The sequence below is a fragment of the Poecilia mexicana genome, unplaced genomic scaffold (genome assembly GCF_051168715.1).
Source record: "Poecilia mexicana isolate PSO_F unplaced genomic scaffold, ASM5116871v1 scaffold_16, whole genome shotgun sequence".
Taxonomy (NCBI): Eukaryota; Metazoa; Chordata; class Actinopteri; order Cyprinodontiformes; family Poeciliidae; genus Poecilia; species Poecilia mexicana.
The window spans coordinates 29356-52087 of record NW_028263385.1 but is presented as its reverse complement, the minus strand read 5'-3'; the positions used below and the strand labels follow the sequence as shown (position 1 = coordinate 52087).

At 37.0% G+C, this 22732-nt stretch overlaps 1 protein-coding gene across 1 annotated transcript; it reads right to left on the bottom strand.

Moving 5' to 3' along the window:
- Nucleotides 1-6102: 6102 nt before the first annotated feature.
- nagpa (N-acetylglucosamine-1-phosphodiester alpha-N-acetylglucosaminidase) lies at nt 6103-22468 on the bottom strand. Its single transcript, XM_015009357.2, has 12 exons — nt 22312-22468; nt 20014-20219; nt 19666-19933; nt 18160-18299; nt 16909-17017; nt 14768-14896; nt 14482-14687; nt 14328-14375; nt 11482-11610; nt 10190-10321; nt 9142-9223; nt 6103-8247 (listed from the first exon to the last, which is right to left on the bottom strand). Exons 1-12 carry the CDS (start codon nt 22392-22394, stop codon nt 7995-7997), a joined length of 1785 nt encoding a protein of 594 aa, XP_014864843.2. The 5' UTR covers nt 22395-22468; the 3' UTR covers nt 6103-7994.
- Between the last annotated feature and the right edge of the window lie 264 nt (nt 22469-22732).

Sequence of the window (22732 nt, the reverse complement as noted above, 5' to 3'; positions counted from 1 at the left end):
GGAAACAGGTTGCTTTCCCAATGGGACATGTGAGGAATACCTCGAAACTGATGTGCTGTGAAAGCCTCAAAGATTTATTAGGCAACATTACTGAAAAAATAGCTACAGATCTATCAAAACAGCAGACATGCCAGGAAAAAAAAGTTTTGGAGATCCAAATGAGATCTACAAACCAAAACATTTTCTTGACCTGTGAGTACTTTTGACTTGATTTTAGGCCATGTGACAAAAAGTTTGGACACCTCTGCTTTATACTGAAAAAGATTTGAGACTGAGGCGTTCACGTTCCAGCAGGACGACGGACGACCCTGAACATGCAACCAGAGCTACAACCTAATGGCTTAGATCAGAGAATGTAGATGTATTAGAATGACCCAGTCAAAGTCCAGACCTAAATCCAAAATGAGAATCTGTGAGAAAACATGAAAACAATATTTTCACAGATGTTCTTTGTCCAATCAGACAAAGAAGAATAGGCAGAAATTTCAGTCTCTAGTCTCTCTCAAAAACTGCTAAAGACAGATTTAAAAAACATTTTTGAGCTGGTATATCACTTTACCTAACGGAAAGTTAAACAACTTTCTCCTTTTTTTGCTTTGTAATGCAAGGGTTAGGATTGCACAACTCTAGGGTTGTTTTGCATCTCTCCTTTCAACTTTATGGGTCATAATGTTACAGATTGGGATGCAGGTGTTCTGTCGTACAGCAGCGATGTGAATTTTCCCAGCTAACAAAACAGAAACTTCTGCAAAAACATCCATGTGGGAAAATTATCCCACGCTGTTGAGGCAGGATGGAGGAAAAGCTATTTATCCCACATTTTTCCATTGCTAAATAAGGAACACCTGTCCTCTCATAGCACCAAAACACTGATAAGATGTGCCCTGCTGCTCATTTCCTTTGGTGTTTTTTTGTTTCCCAGTGTTGTTACATCATCACTGTAAAGATATTTCACAATGTTGTATAAAACACCTGTAAGTAATAAACTAATCATTTGAAATTAGACTTTTAAATGTCCCATAAGGACATGAGGAAGCATAAGTCTTGCTCTTAATCCACAGACCTACACACTCATGCCACCATACACTGGACCTTGTGCTGACATATGGCATTGAGAGTGAAGAAATAACTTCTCTATATCAATATCCCGTCTTAAAGGGAACAAAAGTGCATTGCTCTAAAGCAATGAACTTTATTCCAGATTCTTTAGTTCCTTCCTAAGTCTGTAGTCCTTAGATAATAATACAGCTTGAAATTCTGCTTTATCAATGCTTGTTGAGTTCTCTGAAACCCTATATACCCCAACAGCAAGTTCTAGTACATTTTGTCCCTGTGAGTCATAAAAGTTATTGTTAAGACGGTATTAAACACCCAACCCACCCAACCCTTTGACTCACACTGTCCAGCTACCTGAACATGAACGACTAATCTGTCTATAAAAATAGTTCCCAAGGAGTGAAATTGTACATCACTCTTCTTTAAAGTCCAGGTAACTTTCCTCATTTTTCAGAGATAACGACCTTAAACAGAAGACACAACATTAAAGGCTCATGCACGTTTATGATCTGTTTGTTCCCTGATAAGTGTTTCTTTTCTATTATGATCTAATGAAATAAGCAACATCTGACCATGTGTGGAAACCTTTGCTCCTCATTGACAACAAATGTCCCATGAAGAAAAAAATAAAATTCTTGGTTTCCTATAAGATTTGGATCATTGCAATTCCAGGAAATGTAAGTAAATCAGTGTTCTGAGAAGAAACAACTATGTCATGAGAACTAAAACCTACATAACAGAACTTACATTCATCCGTCACAACAACGCAGAGTTGCGCACCTTCTGCTTCGCCTTGTGTAACATGGCTAATGTTTAAAGTCTGGGTTACACAACTCTGTTCACCATGGTCAGATAGAGAGATCAACAACTCTTCACTGATGAGTCACGGGGGTATGCCGGGAAAATGTTTGTCTAATGGTGGTCATCTAAAAGTAACATTTGCTTGTTATTGATATAAAAAGGCGCCAGAGAATGTTTATTTGGCTGTCAATGGTTGGTGAAGAGCTTAAAAATGATTTACAGCCACCTCCTGAAATCCTCGATATGATCCAAGAGGGGTCTTTTATGGAGCTTTCCAATGTCAAGTCGGTAAATGAATTACAGATCGACTTATTTCAAAACAAAATGTAAGCCTAAGTATGTAAATACAATGTATTATGGTAACTTATTTCCAGAGACTATAATTATTTTCCTCATTGTAGAGTTCTGGTTTGCAGCTAGAATCTAGTTTTCAACAGGTTTTTTTAAGCTACTTTAAGTTATTTTAAATTATTTGGCTTAATGTTACGTATTGGACCTAAAATATCTATGACAAAACATCAGCCTGCTGTTATCTCCTCCAACAGCTGACTGTTGCTATAGAGACATCAAGTCATCCGAAGTTCAAGTGTAGGTTTGCACTGCAGTTCAGGTCAGCGTACTGAGAGGAATGTGGATCAGGTTGGGAGGGAGTAATGCACCGGCCTTTGACAGTTCAGCTACAGACATTAGAGCAGGGGGTTGAAGCTTTTTGCAAGCTGAATTTAACTCAAGGACAGACTTTTACATCACATTTCTGCTTTTCACAGCTGTAAATGAATAAAAACCTTTTAAAAAAGCTGTCAGCAGACCTTGTACAGGTTCAGGGTTGCATGTAAAAATCTGCATCCAGTGTTTTTGAGTGAAAAAGTGCTCAAACTTTACTGGCATGCTTAAGTAAATTGATAGCAACACTTCTCAAAGTAAGGTTTTCAGGCTAATTTTGTATTTAAGGAGGTAAATAGTCCTGGTGAAAGGAAGATGTCCTTTTCTTGAAGAAGCAAAACAGTTACAGCCCATTAAAATACCATCATGTTTGAAAATCAGCCTAATGTTGTTCTGAATGTAATGTAATGCAGAATGCTCAAAAATGGCCACTTTTGTTTCATCAGTCAGCAGAACCTTTTCCTAAAGGTTTTGGGGTTTATCAAGCTGTTTTTTTGCAAATGTGAGATGGCTCTTTGTGTTGTTTTGACCTTAGATTTCTCTCATGGATACTATTTTTGCCTAATATTATTGTTGTTTAATGACCTCTGACCTTAACTGACAAACGATAATTCTGCAGAGCTTCTGAAAATTAAGTTTTATCATGCAGACTTGCTCAGTTTCACAACAGCTCTGATGTGGACAATAAAGATTATTAAACTTGAACAGGTGGAATGAAGTTTTGAACTGTTTTTGATAATGAAGGCATTTAGAAAGAATTTTGTTTGCTGAAGTGGTTCTTGTTATAAAAGTTTTAGGGTTAATTTCTTTAAAAGTTAAAACGGTAATTGCTTTTTAATCGGTGTGCAGCCCTCAATTGCCCCCGTCTGTGACTAACTGGATCAAACAATGTTCATTTTGTTTGAATTTGTTCACTTCTTTGAGGCAAAAGAAATAAATACCTACTTCTATCCCGTATTTGTACTGATAGGGGAAAACTGCATTGTTTTTATCAGAGCAGCTGGATAAAGATAAAGTTCACCATTGTTTTGGAAAATAAGACAACTCGAGGAGTTGAGTGTTTGATAGCAGACTGATTTTGGGTGGAGTGTCACTTGAAGTCATGATAAGCTTTGACACACAGGCCCAGAAGTGCAAGAGCACACCCAGAAAAAATGTGCAGTGAGAGAGGCGGAGGGTTTGATGAACTGATATCTGAAACAGACGGTGCAAAAGCTGGACCTCTGGGAAAATAAAAAACTTCCAACTTTTCATCAGATCTATTTTTGCTCCAGTATGAAGGGGAAAATCCTTTCACCTTAGCCTGGAAAGTCTGGAGGGAAAGCAGAAAACGTCATCTGTTCCTTGAGTTGCATCAGCTGAGCTGAGCAGACAGAGAGGGCAGGGTGATTCAGCGACGCCATTGGCTCTCGCTCCGTCAGTCATTTTTCTGTGTTCGCTCTCTGCTGGCTGAACTGTTTTCCTGTGGCTCATAAAACAAGTTAATAATAGAAGGTTATAAAACACAGGCTGTTTCCGCAAGTTGAAACAGGAGAAGGCTAAGCTTAATGTGGGGAAAAATTATTAACTGCCTGCAATTAAATTGGAAAACAGACAAGAAACGTTTCAGGTTAAAATAAAGAAGCAGCAGCTCTGCAAAAAAAGTCCAAACGATAGGAAACACTTAGGATGCTTTTTTAGGCTGAGACAAACCAAAAAATTTCCATCTGAGTAAGAACTGAGAAAGAGGGAAAACAACATTAACTACAATCAAAAGAAAAATGATGGACAGTATACAAATTGGAAAATAAAATCTTCAGCTAGAATTAGAGGGAATAAAGTGTGTTTATTTGATTAGATCCACAATTTTTCCAATTTTTCTTTTGACCCGGAATCAGAATGCTGTCAGATTTTTGGAATGAAACATTGCTTCCTGTACTGAAATGAGTTATTTGAAGCAAATAGTTTTACTGCGTTAATCAGAGAAGAAGCAAAGCAAGCAAAGCACATCTCTTGATAGAACTGCCTAGTCACACCTTTTCCACACCTTCTCATCCAATCTGACTGATCTTGTATTTTCACCTGCTGATGCTGAAGTAGTACCTAACTATAGGTTATAAATCCCTCCATGTCTTAATAAAACATGCAATGAGTCTTGATCACTTAATTATTTAATAAGCAGTATTCAAAGAATGTTTTTCTTAATAATAAAAAAAGCCGATTAAGAACAACAAATATATTATTTTAATGAGACAAAGAGGAAGAGGACATTCAAAATATAATAACAGATTTAATAACTGATAACTTCTGTGAAAATGAGTGAGATCAAGTATATATTTCTTCCCTATGTTTTACAACCTAAATCAACAAAGTTGGAGCCACATATAGATTTTTTTTTAGCTTTATTTGTTTTAATATTACTTTTACCAATTTTATTTTTTTACCTAAACAACCTGCTTTGATTTGCTTAGCTTTTCAAAACAAATTTAATAGCTATAATTCCAACTAATATTAACAAAAGCAAATAAATTCAACTTTGAGTACAAATGATCTTGCATGTCATACATCTACAAATTACTTGTTTGTAGTTTAATACAAACAAGGTTCGGCTTGAATTTAGCCAGAGGTGCCACAGCCAAAATGCAGTGACCACAGTAAAGCACGGTGTCGGCAGTATGATGATGCATAGCCACACGTTGCTGGCAACAGGACAAAGTTGCCTCCCAGTCTATAAAACTAAGATGCAGCACAAGGTCACCCTGCGAGCTTTTAAAGAGACAGAGCCAATAAATTCCTACAAAGGGCGGCAGAGAATACTTTAAAAGCCACCAAACATCTTTTTGAGGAATATGTCCAAGATGTTTTTCATGTCAGCTGATGTATAAGCAAATATAAGGCAAAAAAACAAGGTAATATAAGCTGAAATAGGGAAATCTACAAAGACAACAGAAGTTGTTTTCTGAAAACAATGCCTTGTTTTTATGAAATAAATAGAAATGTGATGAAGAAAAGGTGGAACGTGACAGCATTCTTCAGCTCCTCCTGCATAGCTGAGCTGCGACCGGTTCAGACAGATTAATACTTCATGGTCGATGTTTGCATGCAGGAAGTGGGGCAGACAGCAGGGGAGAATACCTGCAGTACTGCTTCTGTCATGCATGGATTTCTAATCTTTAAACTTTGTCCGGGGAAGAGACTGAAACCCAACTGTTCAATTTTTTTATTTTAAAGATCTGTGACCAAAAATCAGCTAAACTGGAACATACAAATTAAGACAGGTTAACTTTAAAGATCTTTATCTTCATTTTCTTTGCCAAATTAGGTTAAATGTCATATTTTTAGCATAAAAATAAACAAATCTGACTTTTATATAAATATCTAGTGCTGTGTGTGCAGTCCATAGTCAAGGTCAGAGGTTAAATAAATGCTCCAGAGCAATGGCATTTGGCAGAAATAACCCTAAAGCTGCAGTCGCACGTGGGTGAAAGTTCAGCGCACAAAAAATGTTTGCATAGTGGAGAATCGCCATGGTAACATGATGGTGTTGGAAAGTGTAAGATAGCTCCAGATGAAGCAGTCTGGAAGCTGAAGACGACAACACAATGACCTCAGACATGTTTTATTAAATATTAAAATTAATGGGGGTTTCTGGTGACACCAGGACCTCAACCTGACCCAGTACATTCTTAACTCGTGTTGCTCAGTAGTCTGCAGAATTATATAACAAATAACAGAGACATAACCTGAAGATAAATATGTATGAATCATCTCGGTTTGTTTTCCTCGTTGGTCGCTTTGGTTCAGTGTAAAATAATTTAACAAGCAAAAATAAAAAAAAAGCAAGATTACTGGTTCAAAATTAGATGGTAAAAAATTATTACCCTTGTTCCCTTCCTTAATACTTTACTATTTTCACATTTGTTATGTTTTTCCACAGCTTTTTTATGACATTGGGACATTTGTTTAATAGTTCCTTTTTAAATAAATTGGATTTCAAATTTTATCTGATGTTTAAAGCATGAAACCAATGCAGGAAACATCATCTTAAGAGCCAGAACTTACGGTTTTGTTTCATTATCTCTCCTGGAGGCAAACATGATTGTTGAAATTGATTTCCTTGCATCAATGGGAAATCTGCAAAGATCATCTTAGATTTGGTATACTTTGTTTCTTCCTACCAGCAAAGAAATGAACCCAGAAATCTCGCCAGCAAACACTCAACATGCCAAGTAACGTTCATATTATATTAACATTCGTAAACACTACGACACTTTGGCTTTATACATGAGGCAGTCCCGTCCAGTTTCACTGCGGTTGCATCATTTAGTAGTATGAACAACCATGCAAAAACAATTAAAAAATCGGATTGAACCAAAAAAAACTAAAAAATCTGAATTGAGGATCAAGATCTGCTGTTTGAACACAGCCTAAGCTGTAGGATAGTATCTGTAGCAGGTGTGAGCAACATGGTGTCAACAGATTGTCCTTGGTAAACTTTAACAATCTGCTGTTGTCAAAGTATCTGTTCTGTTCACAGCAACCTTATTTCACTTTTTGGCTTCATAAATTAGCTTCCATCTAGCAGGAACAGACTTCACTGAGTTCAAACTGAGCAAATATTTGAGAGGAAAACCGAAATACTTTACTTGTTTGATGTACAAAATAATAACTTACGGCTGTACTTTGAACATGGTTTGCTTTGTACATTATTGTCTTTTAGATAAAAGTTTATCAGATCAAACAGGAAATAGTTCCAACTTATAAAACATTTTTTTGCATTGTAATCTTAAATATATAGTAATTTCCAATCTATATAAAGGGCCCAAAGTTTGGAAAAACACTTAATTTTTTTAAACATTTTAAATTCATTCATATAATACCTTAGGAACATAAAAAATAATCTGAAATTAATGTAAAAAACTGCAGCTGTAAAAAAAACAACAAAAAAACAAAAAACATGGCAGGTATTTTAAGAAAGTTTTTAAGACACTTTAAAGTCCTTGAAACAATTTTTAAAGCTTGTAAACATCTGACTGCCAGTAAAAATACAGGTATTAACAGTATCTATATTTTACTATTAGTACATCCTGCTCTAGGTGAGACTCTAGTAAGGAAGTAATTTGCTGCTTGTGTGATGAAAGCTGAGGAAGACGACGAGACGTTAGCATCCGTCTGTACAGGTTAGAGCTCATGCTTTCAGTTTTAAAGAGAGTTAACATTATCATACCTGGAGCTGAAAGACAAAACAAAAATCAAGATTTTCACTTTCTATTCATTTTCAGGTTGAAACACCTCAACTTGAAACAAAAATCCTGAGAAAACTTCTGCCAAAAGACTTTGGGGAAATCTGAAGATATGTTTAAAGAGGAATGTTGTAAAACTGTTGGGCTTTGTCGTGTTTCACATCAGTATTCCCGTATTGGTGGCAGAACGTGAAGTGAGTGTTTTTGTGCAATAACAGTGCTCTCACTGCTCATCCTCGATCTTCCAGGCAGCTACGACCTCCCTGAGTGTGACGGAGACCAGATTTCCTCCTGGGAATCCGAGTCCTCCACTCCCAAGCTCCCCTTCCTATTTTCTGCAGTGCGTGAAGGGGCTCCGTTGATGTCCCGTAGCGGTACATAAGAGTAATCCTTTCGTTCAGGGAAGCGCGATGTCACTGATCTGCAGCACACCTGGTGACATGAGACAATCAGGCTGGCCAACAGGAGACAAGTGAGGACGAGGGTGATGACTAGCCATGATCGCCTGGGAAAAAGCAGGAATTACATCAATTTCATGACACTGCACTCAATAAATTAACTTAACCTGAAAAAGAGGAAGGATGTTTTTAAAAGCCCTGGCACTGAAATGTTGAAAAGGCACCAAAAACACTAATTTTGTACTGAAATCATTTCTGAATAGATTTTCACCAGACTGTGTTTGGGTCACATGACACAAATGGACAGGAAGCTGCAGCAGCCAGCACAGACTCATTCACTGTAAACCTCAGTGTAAACTATCTAGAAACACTTTGCTCAGTTGTTTGTTCAATTCCACGATTTGGTCTGTTTTCCACAGGATGCAAATAATTTCACAATTTAAATCCAGACTTTTATTAGGTCATTTTCTAATTTGTTTCTATTTTGAGCCATTCAAAGATAAAGCTGATGCTATTTTTACACTGTTGTCCTTCTGCATTATTCCCATTTTCAGATGAAAAAGCAGCAAAACAGTCCAAGACCATCATACCCCTTCCAGTGTGTTTGACTTTCAGTGTGATTTTCTTTTCTCATTTGTCAAAACATCTTCATCTTCTTCTTTTTACCGGACTCATGACGAGAGCAGACAGCAGAATGAAGACTTTAGAACTGTCCCCTAAGTTTTCTCTTATGTTTTTATTTCTAAAGAAACGTTTCAGTTTAAAATTAACTAACAATTTTCTAGTGACATTGGAAAAAAAACTATCTTTTATAACCACTGAGACTTGTTTGAAAACATTTGTTTACTTTTGTTATTGGTAACTTTACAAAAGATCAATGTTATGTTTATGTGGAGACACTAAAGTTGTTTTGTCTTTGAGAGGACATTATGTTTCTATTACGTTCACTGAAAAATGACAGCAGAGAAGAAAAGTCAGAGGTTTGACCTTTAAAACCTTACTCTGTTAGATAAGGCTGCTCTCTGTGAGATTCTTCTTCTTGTCTCCAGGATGTAAACATCTGCTTGGCCAGGCATCGTCCAGCTGTAGAGAAAAATAAAAGCTTAGAAATGGTCTTTTCTGGAGCATTGACTGTGGCATCTTTAGGGAAGTTTGTTTGGATATGTAGTTGAAACTAAGCATGGTGGGACTGAGATGTGATGCACTTTACTGACACAGACATTTTTCATAATTTCATAATTATAATTTCCAGTTATTGTTTACGTCTGGATTTACTGCGTCTGGCTTCTTCCGGTGCAGAATTATGACACGTTTCACGTCAATGATGTAAAAGTTGGATAAAATGTAACATGACATCTTCAGACTGCAGATGCTTTGAAAACAGTCAGATACGTATAAAATTTAGTTCAACATATAGACGTGGCACAAATTGGATTTTTACTGAGGATTAAGTGATAGAAATTGGGCCTTTGAAACTGCTATAAAAAAGTCAGATATGTGTGAATGTAGCCAAAGGGAGAGCCAGCAAATCCTGCAGGCTTCAAAGTCTTAAATCTGTTTAAATATATTTGGATCTTGAATTAATCAAAAACTGTATTTTTTCCTTCCAACTTCAGAGCATTTTGTCTTCCTATTCAGTTTTTTTTCCAGGATAATGTTCTTTATCTCCTATGTCACGCCATCTCTGTAGTAAGAGATGTGATCCCATGATGCCACTGGCCTGTATAACAACAGAGACACAACATGACTCAAGTAGCAGCTCCTGTTTCATTCAGGGGTGTATGCTTCTGTCTTCTTGTTCAAAAATGAAATGTTAGCTTCAGTTTTAAATAACATGCATATCCAAATAAACTACATAAAAGTCTGGATGCATTTTAGAAACAAAAACTTCAGTTTAGCTGATTTTTGCTCATTTCTACTCTGTTATTCATCCAGATTTTTCTAAACAGGTAAATTTGCACTCCAGCAGCAGATGATGAAGTACAGATGGTGGTGTTTACATGCAGAAAACCACAAAGTCCCATGCACAAAATAAAGCTGGGTATGTACCTCTGTGTAAGGTGTAATTGGTGTCTACTGGTAATGTGGTGTTACAGCTTCCTGTCTGCGGGTCACATGGGCACAAGTCGTCACATCGACACTCCTGAGCGCAAGATGCACCGAAGAAACCCAAAGGACACGCTGAAAAACAGACACAGTTAGGTTTTTATGATGAATTTGAATGACACAAAAAGTTGTATAAAAATGATAAAATATCGCATTTACATTTTTTTCTTCTAAAACGAACTTCTTGAATCATAATCTACTTCATTTGCCAAGCTTGTGACATGAACAAGAAATCTGCCTTTGATTCATTTTGCTCTCAATGAAGACATTTTAAATATGAGTATGTAGAATAATAAAAAATACTGCTGTAATACAATACAACCAAATTATAGCAAGCTTAGACGTTACCAAATTACCTTCTGCCACTTTACAGACACAATATGGACAGATGAATAAATTAAATAAAAATAGTTTTAAAATATGGGGAATTTTGCTAGAAAGTATCCTTTAATTTACATTTAGTGGTGATAAAGGCAATGCCATTGTGTCACCAAGGTGTGAATGAAAACAAGACCATTAAAGTCTTGATGGAGCACAAAAGACTTGAGTTGTTCGCCCAGAAAGGCTGAAGTTGGACTAAAACTTGAGTCTGATTGTTGTATTTTTCCACCTATAACTAAACCATGATTGCAGAATGACAAAATAATGTTTACAGACGATGTATTTCAAAGTAATAGCAGCCATACATTTTCAGTAGCTGTCTCCGTGGTCCATGATGTAAAACAACATGTTTCCTTCACACAGTGGTGAATTGATGCACTGAGTGTGTGATCACTTTTTCTCACAACCAGAATGAACTTTTTTTTTTAGCTATTTAAACTACAGCAGCTTTTTCTTTGGAATGGAAACGCAGGTCAGCTGTAAGTCCCGAAGATATTAAAAAAATTAAAAAGAAAACCACCAGAAGTTCATGAATCCGTCATGGAGGCAGTGCTTATCCTTCTTTGGACAACTTGTGGTGATTCCCACTAGAGAGCAGAAACAACTTTGACCCCATGGTTCAACTTTAGCAATTTGGCCATTACATTTTTTAAGCATGTCATTTTTTATCCGCTTACTGAAAAAAGAGCCTTGAATGACAGAAGGTTGAATCTCTGTAATATCATAACAGGTCAAAAGCCAAAATCTATTCGCTTCTTTCATTTAATGACTGACCAATCACTACTGCTAGCTGCCTGGATAAAGTATTTATGTGAGTTTATCTCAGCTACATATGAAATGAAACATAGCAATACCTTTTTCACACGTGTCACCATGGAAACCAGGAGGGCAGACACAGCGACCGTTGACAGGATCACAGGAACCGTTATTAAAACAAGAGCAGGTTTTGGTGCAGCCGTCGCCGTAGAAACCTGGGAGGCATGCTTCAAAAAAAAAAAAAAAAAAGAAAGAAAGAAAAAGGCTAAATGCATGTAAAGAAAAAGAGTTTTACTTTATTTTTTAGCATTTCTACTTATCCTGACATTTTCTAAATACATTTATTTCCCAGAAAGCAGAGCCAGATATTCACAACATAAAGTGGTTGCAGAATGGATAGGGTAAACATAACTGTAAAAGACAAGCAAACAAAACAAAAACTCCTGAAAAACCCTTTGTTTCTCTTTCAGACTATTTATGTTTGTGAACATCTGACATCAATTCTGGAAATGTGTTTCATTGTGTGGCAGATGCAATCCTTCATACATTCAGAAAAACAGAGTTAAAAGAAGAAATATAATAGAAATTATCCTTTATTTCCCAAGATGGGGAAAGTTCTGTGCAACAGCAGCAAAGTGACAGGCAATAAAAGCAAGTAGGCTCACACAAAGACAGAAAATAAAAATACATAAAAACATTAAAAAAAAGAAATACTGTACAGTATGGGCAATTTTTTTTTACATAAATAGTACTTTTACATAAGTTGTTTGGCGTGCAACGCCAAACAAGAACTCAGAGATAAAACTAATAAGTAAAATAAACAATGAAAGATTGTTTTCACACTTTACAAAAGCAAATTAACTGCTCACATAAATCCTCCACTTTACTGCCCTCACAAAATTTTATTGTACTGAGTATTGTATAACTAATAATCCCAAAGTGTGATGTTACTGTTGTGACAGCCAAATAAATTCTTAACTTAATGTGCTGAATTAGTCTGCAAGTTCTAAGTTAGGCTGATAAAACTGCCATCGTCTGATTTCACTGTAGATCAGTTTCACAGTTTAACTCGTTTAAACTCTCATTTTAATTCCTGGCTATGAGCAAAACAATCAAAAACAAATTATCTGATAAATGGCTGCTGAGCTGAAAACTTATCTTTCAAGACAATATAAAAGTAGCAGTAAACAAGTCAGGAGGAGTTCATGTACAACTTTCAGAAATGATGTGGGTAAAGGGCGTGTTGTCACTGAGGTACAAGCTTCATTAAAATTATTATTATTGAAGATCATCTTATTTATTTATCTCATAATTATCTGCAAACTCATTTGTGTCTATTGAAAGAGTCTGCATTTACTGTCTGTTCTCTGAAAGTTTTACTTATAATAAATTTCAGGTTTAGAGTAGTTGAGACTGACATGCTTGTACAGATGGGTTTACAGTTCTATTCTAACATATTATTATTCCTAGAACTTTTTTCACTTTTTGTCAAATGTATTTTATTTCTATCTCAAGAACAGAGCCGTTCATAAATCCAGAGTTACCTGTTTTCAAACATGTTGAGCAGAGTGGAATAAATTTAGTAAAAGCTCAGTCAGAATGGATGGAGAGTGTCAGGGATGTTATTTTCAAGGTCTGTCAGAAATTTCCAACTAGATTTAGGTCTGGACTTTGACTAGGCCATTTTAATTCATGAATCTACCTTGCTGTAAACCATCCCCTGTAGCTCTGGCTGCATGTTTAGCATTGCTGTCCTGCTGGAAGGTGAACCACCAGTGTCAAGTTTTTTAAAGTCTATCAGGTTTTCCTCCAGGATTCTCCTGCATTCACATCAGCCCTGTTTCGTCTGCTTGAATCGAACTCTAGTTCATTTAATTAGAAAGTTTGTTTTGATTGGGGAACTGTGAATGTGGACAAAAAAGCAAACTCTGGTCTGCCTACAAACTCCGGTCTCGATTCGATTGATGTGGACTTTGGTGCAGATTGAATGCATATGTGAACACCAAGCAAACCAGAGACTGCTCCAAAAGCAGGAAGCAGACTGCAGTGCAGGGCATTCTGGGTAAATACAACCAAAACAAATGAGAGAGTCTAGTACCAGCAGGAGAAATGGCTTGTGGTCTTTTGCCAAAGACAGAGAGAAATCCTACAATCACTAAAATCTGATGCCACTCCATTTGTATTTACATTTTGTGAACAGGAAAGTTGGGCTCATGTCTCATTCAAAGGGTTTCACGTTGTGTCCTTCAGTGGTTCGAGGGGGTGAACAGGTTTTTCAGTTAGTTAGCATGTTGGACACAAAGCAGTGTGAGAGCAAATGGGAGAGGCTGAAAATGTAACAAAATGTTGCAATTCTGGTTCTCAAGTGTGAAAACACTTTCCCTCAACCAGTTTTCTGTGCCCCCACTGAAGAAAATGCATCCCGCAGCAAGATGCTAACAACACCAGTATTTCACTGTGGGGTCTGTAGTTTTCCACCACGCAGCATTTTGTATGTAGGTCAAAAGGTTTAGGTCAGAGTAACGCAATGTTCTCTAACCACTTTGTATTGCTTTGTTGCTGAAAATGTGCTATACAAATAAAATTACCTTTACATTTACCTTTAACCAACCTATTAGGCCTTAGACTGAACAGTTGCATTTATACTGGACAAATTGGCAACTTTTGGTTTCACCAGATTTTATTTAAGGGTATTTTGTTAAATGAGACTGAGTGAAAAAGTACATCAGATTCTCATTTGTAAAAATTGCTTGATTATTATGTTTAGAATGATTGCATTTCACAATAATGGTCCACATTGTGTTTGTGTTTCACATTAAATTAAAGTGAAATACACTGACATTTGTGGCTTAATGTGAAAAAATAATTTAAAAAAAAATGTTCAAAGGGTGTGAATTATTTTACAAGCAGAGTGGGTATGTGCTAATAAATGATCTGTCTTTACCTTCACTGCAGTTTGTCCCTCTCCATCCAGCATCGCAGATACAACCACCTGCAACACACAGACAGAGATCAGGAGAAACAGCAGAAAAATAAAATGTTTCATAAACAGAAAGAAGAAACTTTGGCAGCAGCATTAAAGGTAGGAGTCCGCTCACTGGCTGTGCAGAAACCGTGGGGTCCGCAGGCGGGGGGCTGACACACCAGGGTGTCACAGGCTGCACCCCGCCAGCCCTTCTCACACCGGCAGCGTCCGTCAACGCATTCACCGTGTTCGCTGCAGTTTGCGGGGTGGCATAGAGGCTGATGAACACACAGAACAGTGGAGACTTCTCTGCTGCAGCGCCACCTGCTGTCGGAAATGCTGGCAAGGATTACAAATAAATGAATAATCAGTAAAGGAAGAAATATCAGAAATCTTCATGTGAGGGATTAGTGGCTCACCAGTGATCAGAGGGGTAGCTGGCCAGAGAGCCATTAACCACGTAGGTAGAAGACCCGCCTCCATCCAAGTTAATGGCATTGACCACGCCGTTGTCCTTCAGGAACTCTGCTACCTGCCAGAGATTCATCCTGTTTGGACAGAAAATACACTTCAAATGCTGGAAATGAATAAAAGGTTATAAACATTTGATCTAGATGAAGACTTTTTATTTTTAATCAGGGAAAAATGATCACAGACATGGTAAAAGATAAACTTTCTGCATTCCCCTGCAAGAAGCACATCTATTCAGTGACTTTTACTCTAAAGCTGACTTTGCTGCACCCAAATCTGTTTTAATGCATGTATTAAACTTGGCTAAATACAACATGTGTTTTCAAAGAAAGAGTGACCTAAATGCTGATGTCATTGCTCAGAAATGACTTCATTTTGTTCTATTTTTTCAAATTTATACCTAGAAAATTAGAAAATTTTAATTTAATGAGTCAAACTTGCAAGAAACTTTTTCATTTGTATGTATAATTATTTACATATCCCTTTCCAACAAAACATTTGTTTGTGTGGTTAATGAAAATAGTACAAGCTTAGCCTATATTTTAGATGGTAAAAAAAAAAAAAAACTTTTTTTGGCCTTCATATATTTTGATTTGACGATTTTGGCCAAAAGTTTGCATACAACTTCTTTCATCATTTATCTCCACGTTAATTTACATTTTATGTTGTGAAAATGTGAGCAGACTCTTTTGTTTATTTTGAGTATGGCTAAGGGAATGAAGCTGTAAGATTTGGTATTATTTAAAGTCATATTGTATTCTGGTGAGATGACAGAACTCAGTGGTGAGAAAACTGTTTGCTTCAGCTGCTTTATCGCTTCTTACTTGGTACTCACTGATTTATAGAGACAGGAAACACAATAGAATTTTTTTTAAATCATCACTTAATTTAATTTTAAGACATTAGTGCAAATTTGCAATAATAAAGCAGCTTATACTTTGTTAATTTTAAATAATATTGTTTAAAAATAAAGTAAATGAACCACAGGACTCTGCACATGACTACTCTTTGCTTATTCATGCCACCCATGTAAACAATATTAACTTAGGTGAACAATAACAATGAACATATATTTTTATTGCCGGTAGAAACCAGAAGGTCAGTCTGTTTGGTCCAACCTGACTTTAACACGTTTTATTGATCAGCTGGGGTCTGATATTGACAAGAAAAACACAGAAGTCAGAGGTTTAGACATGTCAGAGTGTTGTGCTATTCTTAGCTAAATCATTAACAGCAGAACATTAATCTTCAGATTGTCAGCAGGGATGAGGGGGTTCACAAGGCGAAGGGAAGTCAAATCCATATAACTGATTGGTGGAATTACCAGAAAAAAGGGTTGAAGACAAACAGGCTTTGCTGTGTTAGTTCATCTCATTAATGAAGTCTCTAAATATTTTCTCTAAAGTCTCCTGGTCCTGTTGTTGTCACTGAGATTCACCATCATTAATGAATAATCTCATTATTTATTGTTGCATTTAACTACCATCGACGCCATATTTATTATCCTCCTATTTTGACTGTGACTCTCACATATAATGACTTCATGTCGGAGATATTCAGCTTCCTAGTAAACACCTCATTAAACTAACAGCCTGTTTTATTATAATGACTCCAAGTGTTTTTGTTTTGACTCAGGACAAAGTCGACTTTTGCCACATAGCAACAAGGCTTTCCACTGCAAACAAACAGGCTCATATGGAATAGCCAGGACTTAAAGTAATTATCTCAAAGTTTGTTTGGCTTTTCAGTCGAGTTTACTGCAATCTTTGTTACGGCTTTTTTCAAAAACCATAAAAAATAACATTGAATTGTGTTTCTTTCTTGCTATAAAGCAAAAATGTTTTTAATAGCGTGCATTTATATCATCCGACTAATTAGGTTTTTCAATGAAGGTTTTCCAGCTTAGTTTGCAGGAGTGAGGGCAGCAGCCAGTTGTAAAGGCTGCTGACTGCTGTGCGTGGGGAACATGAATCCACATTACAAATATTACAAACACCATCTTCCATTTAATCAGTATTTCAAAATGACTACATGTTCAGAGGAGAGCACTAATCAATCATAAACGTCTTTCAGATCATTTTTTTCTTACCCTCTTTTTTCTGTTTGGCCATCAATTTGAAAGAGGATCAGTCTTCCCTCTTCGTCGTGGCCCACTGCAGTTCTGGCCGACACCACATCCACAAAATACTTCAATAACCCTGACGTAAAGAAAAAAACATTCACTGATTTTATTAAAATACCCTTTTCACAAAAATAACCAAACAAAACAGCAAATGCTTTTTCTGCACTCATGTTTTTGACCTCAAGTTAGGAATGAGGAAGCCGTGTAGTAGAAGAATTAATGCCACCTGCAGGTGGGAATTAGCTTCACTTAAGCACAATGTTTTTGTGAAAATTTTGCTGTAAACTCATAATTAGGCATTAGGATCTGTTGATTTCGCATTCATTTCCATGATCTCAGAAGTAGAAACACAGGAAGGACTAAATTGGTAAGAACCTCACAGCCCCAGCCTCTGGAGGTGGGACAGTTGCTGTATGTTTCTGTATGTCCCAGGGATAAGAGAGGACACAGAGGTTGATGTGCCCCTAAAGGTCCCTATGTCAAGGAGAAAAAAAGCTTACTGCTCTGTAGAAATAAAACTTCTCCAACCAGCAGTGTGGCTGCCACTCAACTCATTCTGCAACTTCATCTTGCAGTTCAACATGATTATGAAGTGCAGAGGGTCTGTTTGGTCTTGCAGGAATTGAACTTTTTAAAAATAAAGATTTAGCTGCAACATCTGCATACAATGTCTTTACTTAAGATGGATGCATTATTTGCCATCTATCTCATGATGATGCTAAGATTCCTCTGATGAAATCACAGAGAGATCAGTTTCATGAGCTCCTAAACTTGCCTGCTGCTCACAAAGCTGATGGCTGGAACACAGGCCCTCCTGTCACTGCTAACCAAACATGACAGTGTTGTGTTTTTGTGGCGCCAAAGTGTTTATTTCAGGTCACAGATGAGTTTGTGTGTTATGCAAACATTGGGAGGCGGAGAAACTGAGATACTGCTGTGTTTATTTACTGCAGGACTGGAGCTCGTCCAGTTGCTTAGGGTGAGCTGAGGTCAGGGAATCTGATTCTGGACACGGATGGAGGATATTCTCCAAAACGTGACTAGTATGATCAAGAATCACATTCCTGATTTTAGAAAGAGAAAATCTGGATGGTCTTCAGTAAAGGCTTTATTCCATGAGTTAAGCTTCAATTAGGTTTGGGTTAAACTGTGTCAAATCTTAGGAGTTGATGTCTGAACCAAAATCATTGAGCAGTTTATTGAAGATCCAGAGCGTACCTGTCTCCTCGGTCTCACTGCACTCCGCCTGCAGACTCTCATTGATGTATATCTTCCTGTCCCTCAGCAGCCAAATGACTCCACTGACCAGCTGAACAAAGGGGTTGGACTGATCTAAAACATCTTTCTGTGACAGATACCTGCACATCACAAGACAAGATTTATATATTTATATATAAAGGCCTCTTTTCACAGTTTAGCACCCTCCAGAACAGAACACACTGTCATTTTCACTCAGTTTAAATGGTTAAATGTTTCTAACAGATTTATCTAAAAAGGCCAATTTAAGTAAATGTCAATTAATATCCCATCTGCACTGTAAACACAATGGAGATGGTCCAGATTTGTAGATGAAGCTGTATTTTATATTCTTAATTAAATAATATTTCAGTTTGGGTTCTTAAAGCGCATAAACCCAAGTCTTCACTCGTTTATTTGTTTGTCACAAGTAAACGTTGAATCATGTAGAAATTCCTGGAATTGGTGACCTCGGTTATCAAACAAAGAAGTTAAATAAACCTCTTGATGGTTTACAGAGGTCTGAGAGCATGACAGTGTTTTTTCTTCAGAGTTATACATTTTTGCTCCATCCTACTGCAGTAACCACCAGATTTTATGCTAAAATCTGCTGTAGCCATACGGAGAAATGAGTGTGTTGCTTTTGGAAAGTGTCAAGCTGCCATGTTGAAGTTAGCAACATAGACAACAGGTGCTGCGCTGAGTCATCAGACATGAACTTGTCACCAGAGGATTGTTGTTGAGCATCTGTTGAAGTGGACCGGAGGTTAAACTGTGGGCTACATGAACATGCTAACAGGAAACCACTCAGCAGAAGTTGTGATGTGCTTTACATAGCCAAATGAGCCGATCAGCAGAGACAAGCATGAGGAGAGATCATCCTGTACATGTGATGAAGTCAGGTGGAGACGAGCAGAGTGGTTCAGAGGAGTCTGGTGTTTATGGGCTTACATATGAAGCAAAAAATATATAATGCACCTTTTCTTCCATAACGTTTGGGAACCTTGCTAGCAGATAATTAGCATTTCAAAACCTCAAATAATACCTGAACTTTGACCCCAGATCACAGGAGATTTGAAAAGAGGTCCAAACCTCCTCTTACATCCATCATAATCAGCAACGATCACATCAGAGTGACTGTCAATGAAAGACTTATGAATTATTCAGTCAAAATGTTAATTTTAATTGAATTGGAAAGACAAGAACTAAAGGCTCAGACTAAAAGTTCAAACTGGAGATAAAAAATCTTTTAATTGAACACAGGACAGCCATCAGACCCACAACAGCACAAAAAACAAAAGTGAATCACCTTGGTTAGTTAAAGCTTTAGTTTATGCACTATATGTGCACACTAATAAAACCAGGGTTTTAATACTTTCAGCTCACCTTTACTGAAAATAAATCAATTCTAAAATAAACCGCAAGGTTTTATCTGGCTTGCTTCAGGCAATGCCTTAAAAGAAAAACAATGACTTCTTGTTTTCTTACCCAAACACCAGGGTGCCATCCCTCCTTATTCCAAACTGGGCGTTTTGCACCCCTTTGCTGTCCTGCACCAGCCTGCCACTGCTCACCACGTTCCCCAGACACTCGCTTGTCTTTGTCTTGAAGAATCCAGCATTTTGGGCGTAAAGGCACCCTGCAGCTTTAGCCGTGTCCTCCACAGACACCCTGCGCTTCATTTCGCAGCCACCCGGCCCTCCTGGTTCCAACACAGACACCATCTTCAGCGGGTTGTGGACCACAGTCATGTGACCTGGAAACAGAAATCCAGCAAAATAAGTTGAATAGTTTTAGTTTTGGATTTTTTTTTTTAATTATGCCACTCTTACTTACCAAGAACCCATCTGGTGCCTTTCTCCACATCCGTCACAAACACCTTGGACTCAGCAATGGGCTGACTGCTTCGGCCGTGGGAGGTATAGCTCTCATAGGTGGCGTTGTCATAAATGTGGGCCTGACAGTCCCGGACGTGGCGGTGAGAGTGGGTGGGGCCGTGACCCTGTGTGTAAGGCTGCAGGAGGTCATCGTCCAGAGAGCGTCTGTAAAGTGCATGGTTTATTTAGAAGAGAGCTAAAGAGAGAAACAGGTGACAATTGGATTTATTTCCCATGTAAAATATATCAGACAAGGGGCTAACTCCTCCAGCTTTAAATAATAATATAAATGTTGAATCTACTTATGAATCCTATGTATTCAGAGATGAATTTCAGGTGTAAAATGGTTGCTGCAGAAATCTGCTTCGTCACATGAAGGAATGTGTTTTCACAAAGAACTATGTTTTTTTTTTTCCTCAGTATTATTTTATATTTATAGTTGGTGTTCAAGTCTTCCAATCTTTCAATAACACATAATTATCAAGTGATATTTTCAATATATTTAAATACTTTTCTAAAACATTACAGGCCACTGGATGAACCACTGGCCTAGCACCCAACCACCGATCTTAGCAAGTTTTCTGGGGGAAATGTTGCAATTGTTGCATCTTCTTGTTCCCGATACAAGTTCCCTGAAATTATTGCTTTTTTCAGTTGAAGTCCACTTCTTTTTTATGTATTGCTCTCACTTATATTCCAGAGGAGATACGATCCCTTTGCTTCTAGCCTAAAATATTCATTCTGTCTCTGTTTTGGACTGATAACTATTTGAGGGTTTTTGTCTGTAAACAGGGCTTCTGAATTTTTAAAAGTTTAATTTCATACTTTTAAGACCTTATTAGGATCAATATGTGATCAATGTGAGATCTGAATAAACAAATTAAATGTTATTTTATTTTATTTACATTATTTCTTCTTAATTACTTGTTCACATTTAATTTAATCAAGAGCTTCAGCCAATTACATTATTTTCAACTAAAAATGGCATTTTTGAACTCTGGCATGTGGTTCTACTTCTTTACATCCTTTTTTTGCTAAACAATCACATTTCAAGTTTGTATAAGATAATATAAGAAAAAAACATTTTATTCGAATTGAACTCTGACCAGCTTCCGCACAGCATGATGCTGCTACTGTTTCACAGTATGGATGTTGCGTTCAGGCTTTTTGTCTCACCTGACCAGAGCGTCGTGTTTCACATGCTAGCTGTGTCTCACATGGCTTTTGGTAAACCAAAAAGGCCATTTTTGCAGCATGCACTACTGATAGAGTCAAAAGATTCTCAGATGTTTTGGCAAGTTTGAAGTTGTGCTTACCCTTTTCTTTTCTTTTTTTATCTAGTCCTTAATAAAAATACTGAAAATTTTATATTTCTGACATTTTTGTTTTCTTCCTTGCTTTTCATGATGATGTTTATTAACTACTTCCATTTAAAAGACCCCTAAGGAAGATACATAACTGCTGAATTAATACATTAAATGACATTAATTTACATACAGGTGGACTTACCTGTATGAGCAATTGGTTGTAATGGATTTTATTTAGAGGTAACAGAAATAAAAGGGGGCCTATGCTCACTACATTTCCTAGTTATATATTTATAAAATGTTCTGCAAACCATTTTCTTTCTACTTCTAAGTTATGTAACCAATTTCAATATCACATAAAATTAAATTAAAATAGAGTAAACAAATGTACTATTGACACTATCTAAGCTTGTGTAAATTTATGATTTGAATCGTGTTAAGATCTGGTCGAATAGCACCACCTTGTGGTTAAAACATGCAGCTAGGAAAACATTTCGGCAGAAAGTGTCAGCTTCCTTAAAACGTGACGTCCCACCTTGTGACTTGAAGTTGTGTCATGCAAGTAATATCTGTAGTTTTATGTAAATAAACCCTAATAAAACCAAACATTGTGCTTGTTTTAGACAGCTTTTAAAAGGCTTTTTACATTTGTCACGTTAGACTAAATGCCTTGCTGAGTATGAGCTTAATGATTTACTGTGAATTCAACATTTCAAATAAGAGTTAAAAAACTTATCAAACAACTGTTGAGCAAAGTTAGGGTTAGTTTTCCTTTTTTTGCTTGGTGGTGTTTACACTAACACACGATGTTAATTTATTTGCCAAAAATATTTAAAGTAAGCACACGTCACTTCAACAGGGTCAAAGTAGACATAGTTCTGTCAACGGACACTGCTAACGACAGCTAACAGGCTAACGGCTTAGGCTCTAAAACACACCAGCGATCTTACCGAGTGTTTCTGGACTCGGATGCCCGGATGCAGAACCACAACAGCAGCCACGAATAACAGAATTTCACCCACTCTGCTGCCATATGGCGGAAAACTACCCTGTCAAACTAGGCTCTCCTGTTGAAGCCCACATCATCGTACTGGTAAAGCACAACGTAAAGACAAAAATTGTAGTGCACACTTCCGATAACTGTGCAAAAATAAAAGCCACACTAAAGGGTTGGCAAATCACGTCTTCTTGTACAACTAAATATCTAAACATCCACTTATGCATGCTAATTATTGCCCCATTTGAGTCTAACATTAAGAATATAAAATAACATCTCAACATATCTTAATCAAAGAGAGAGAATTAAAATTATATTAATCTAAAAATTTATTGTGGCTTTATTATCGTCTAATTTCCGGCCATGTGTCAGCA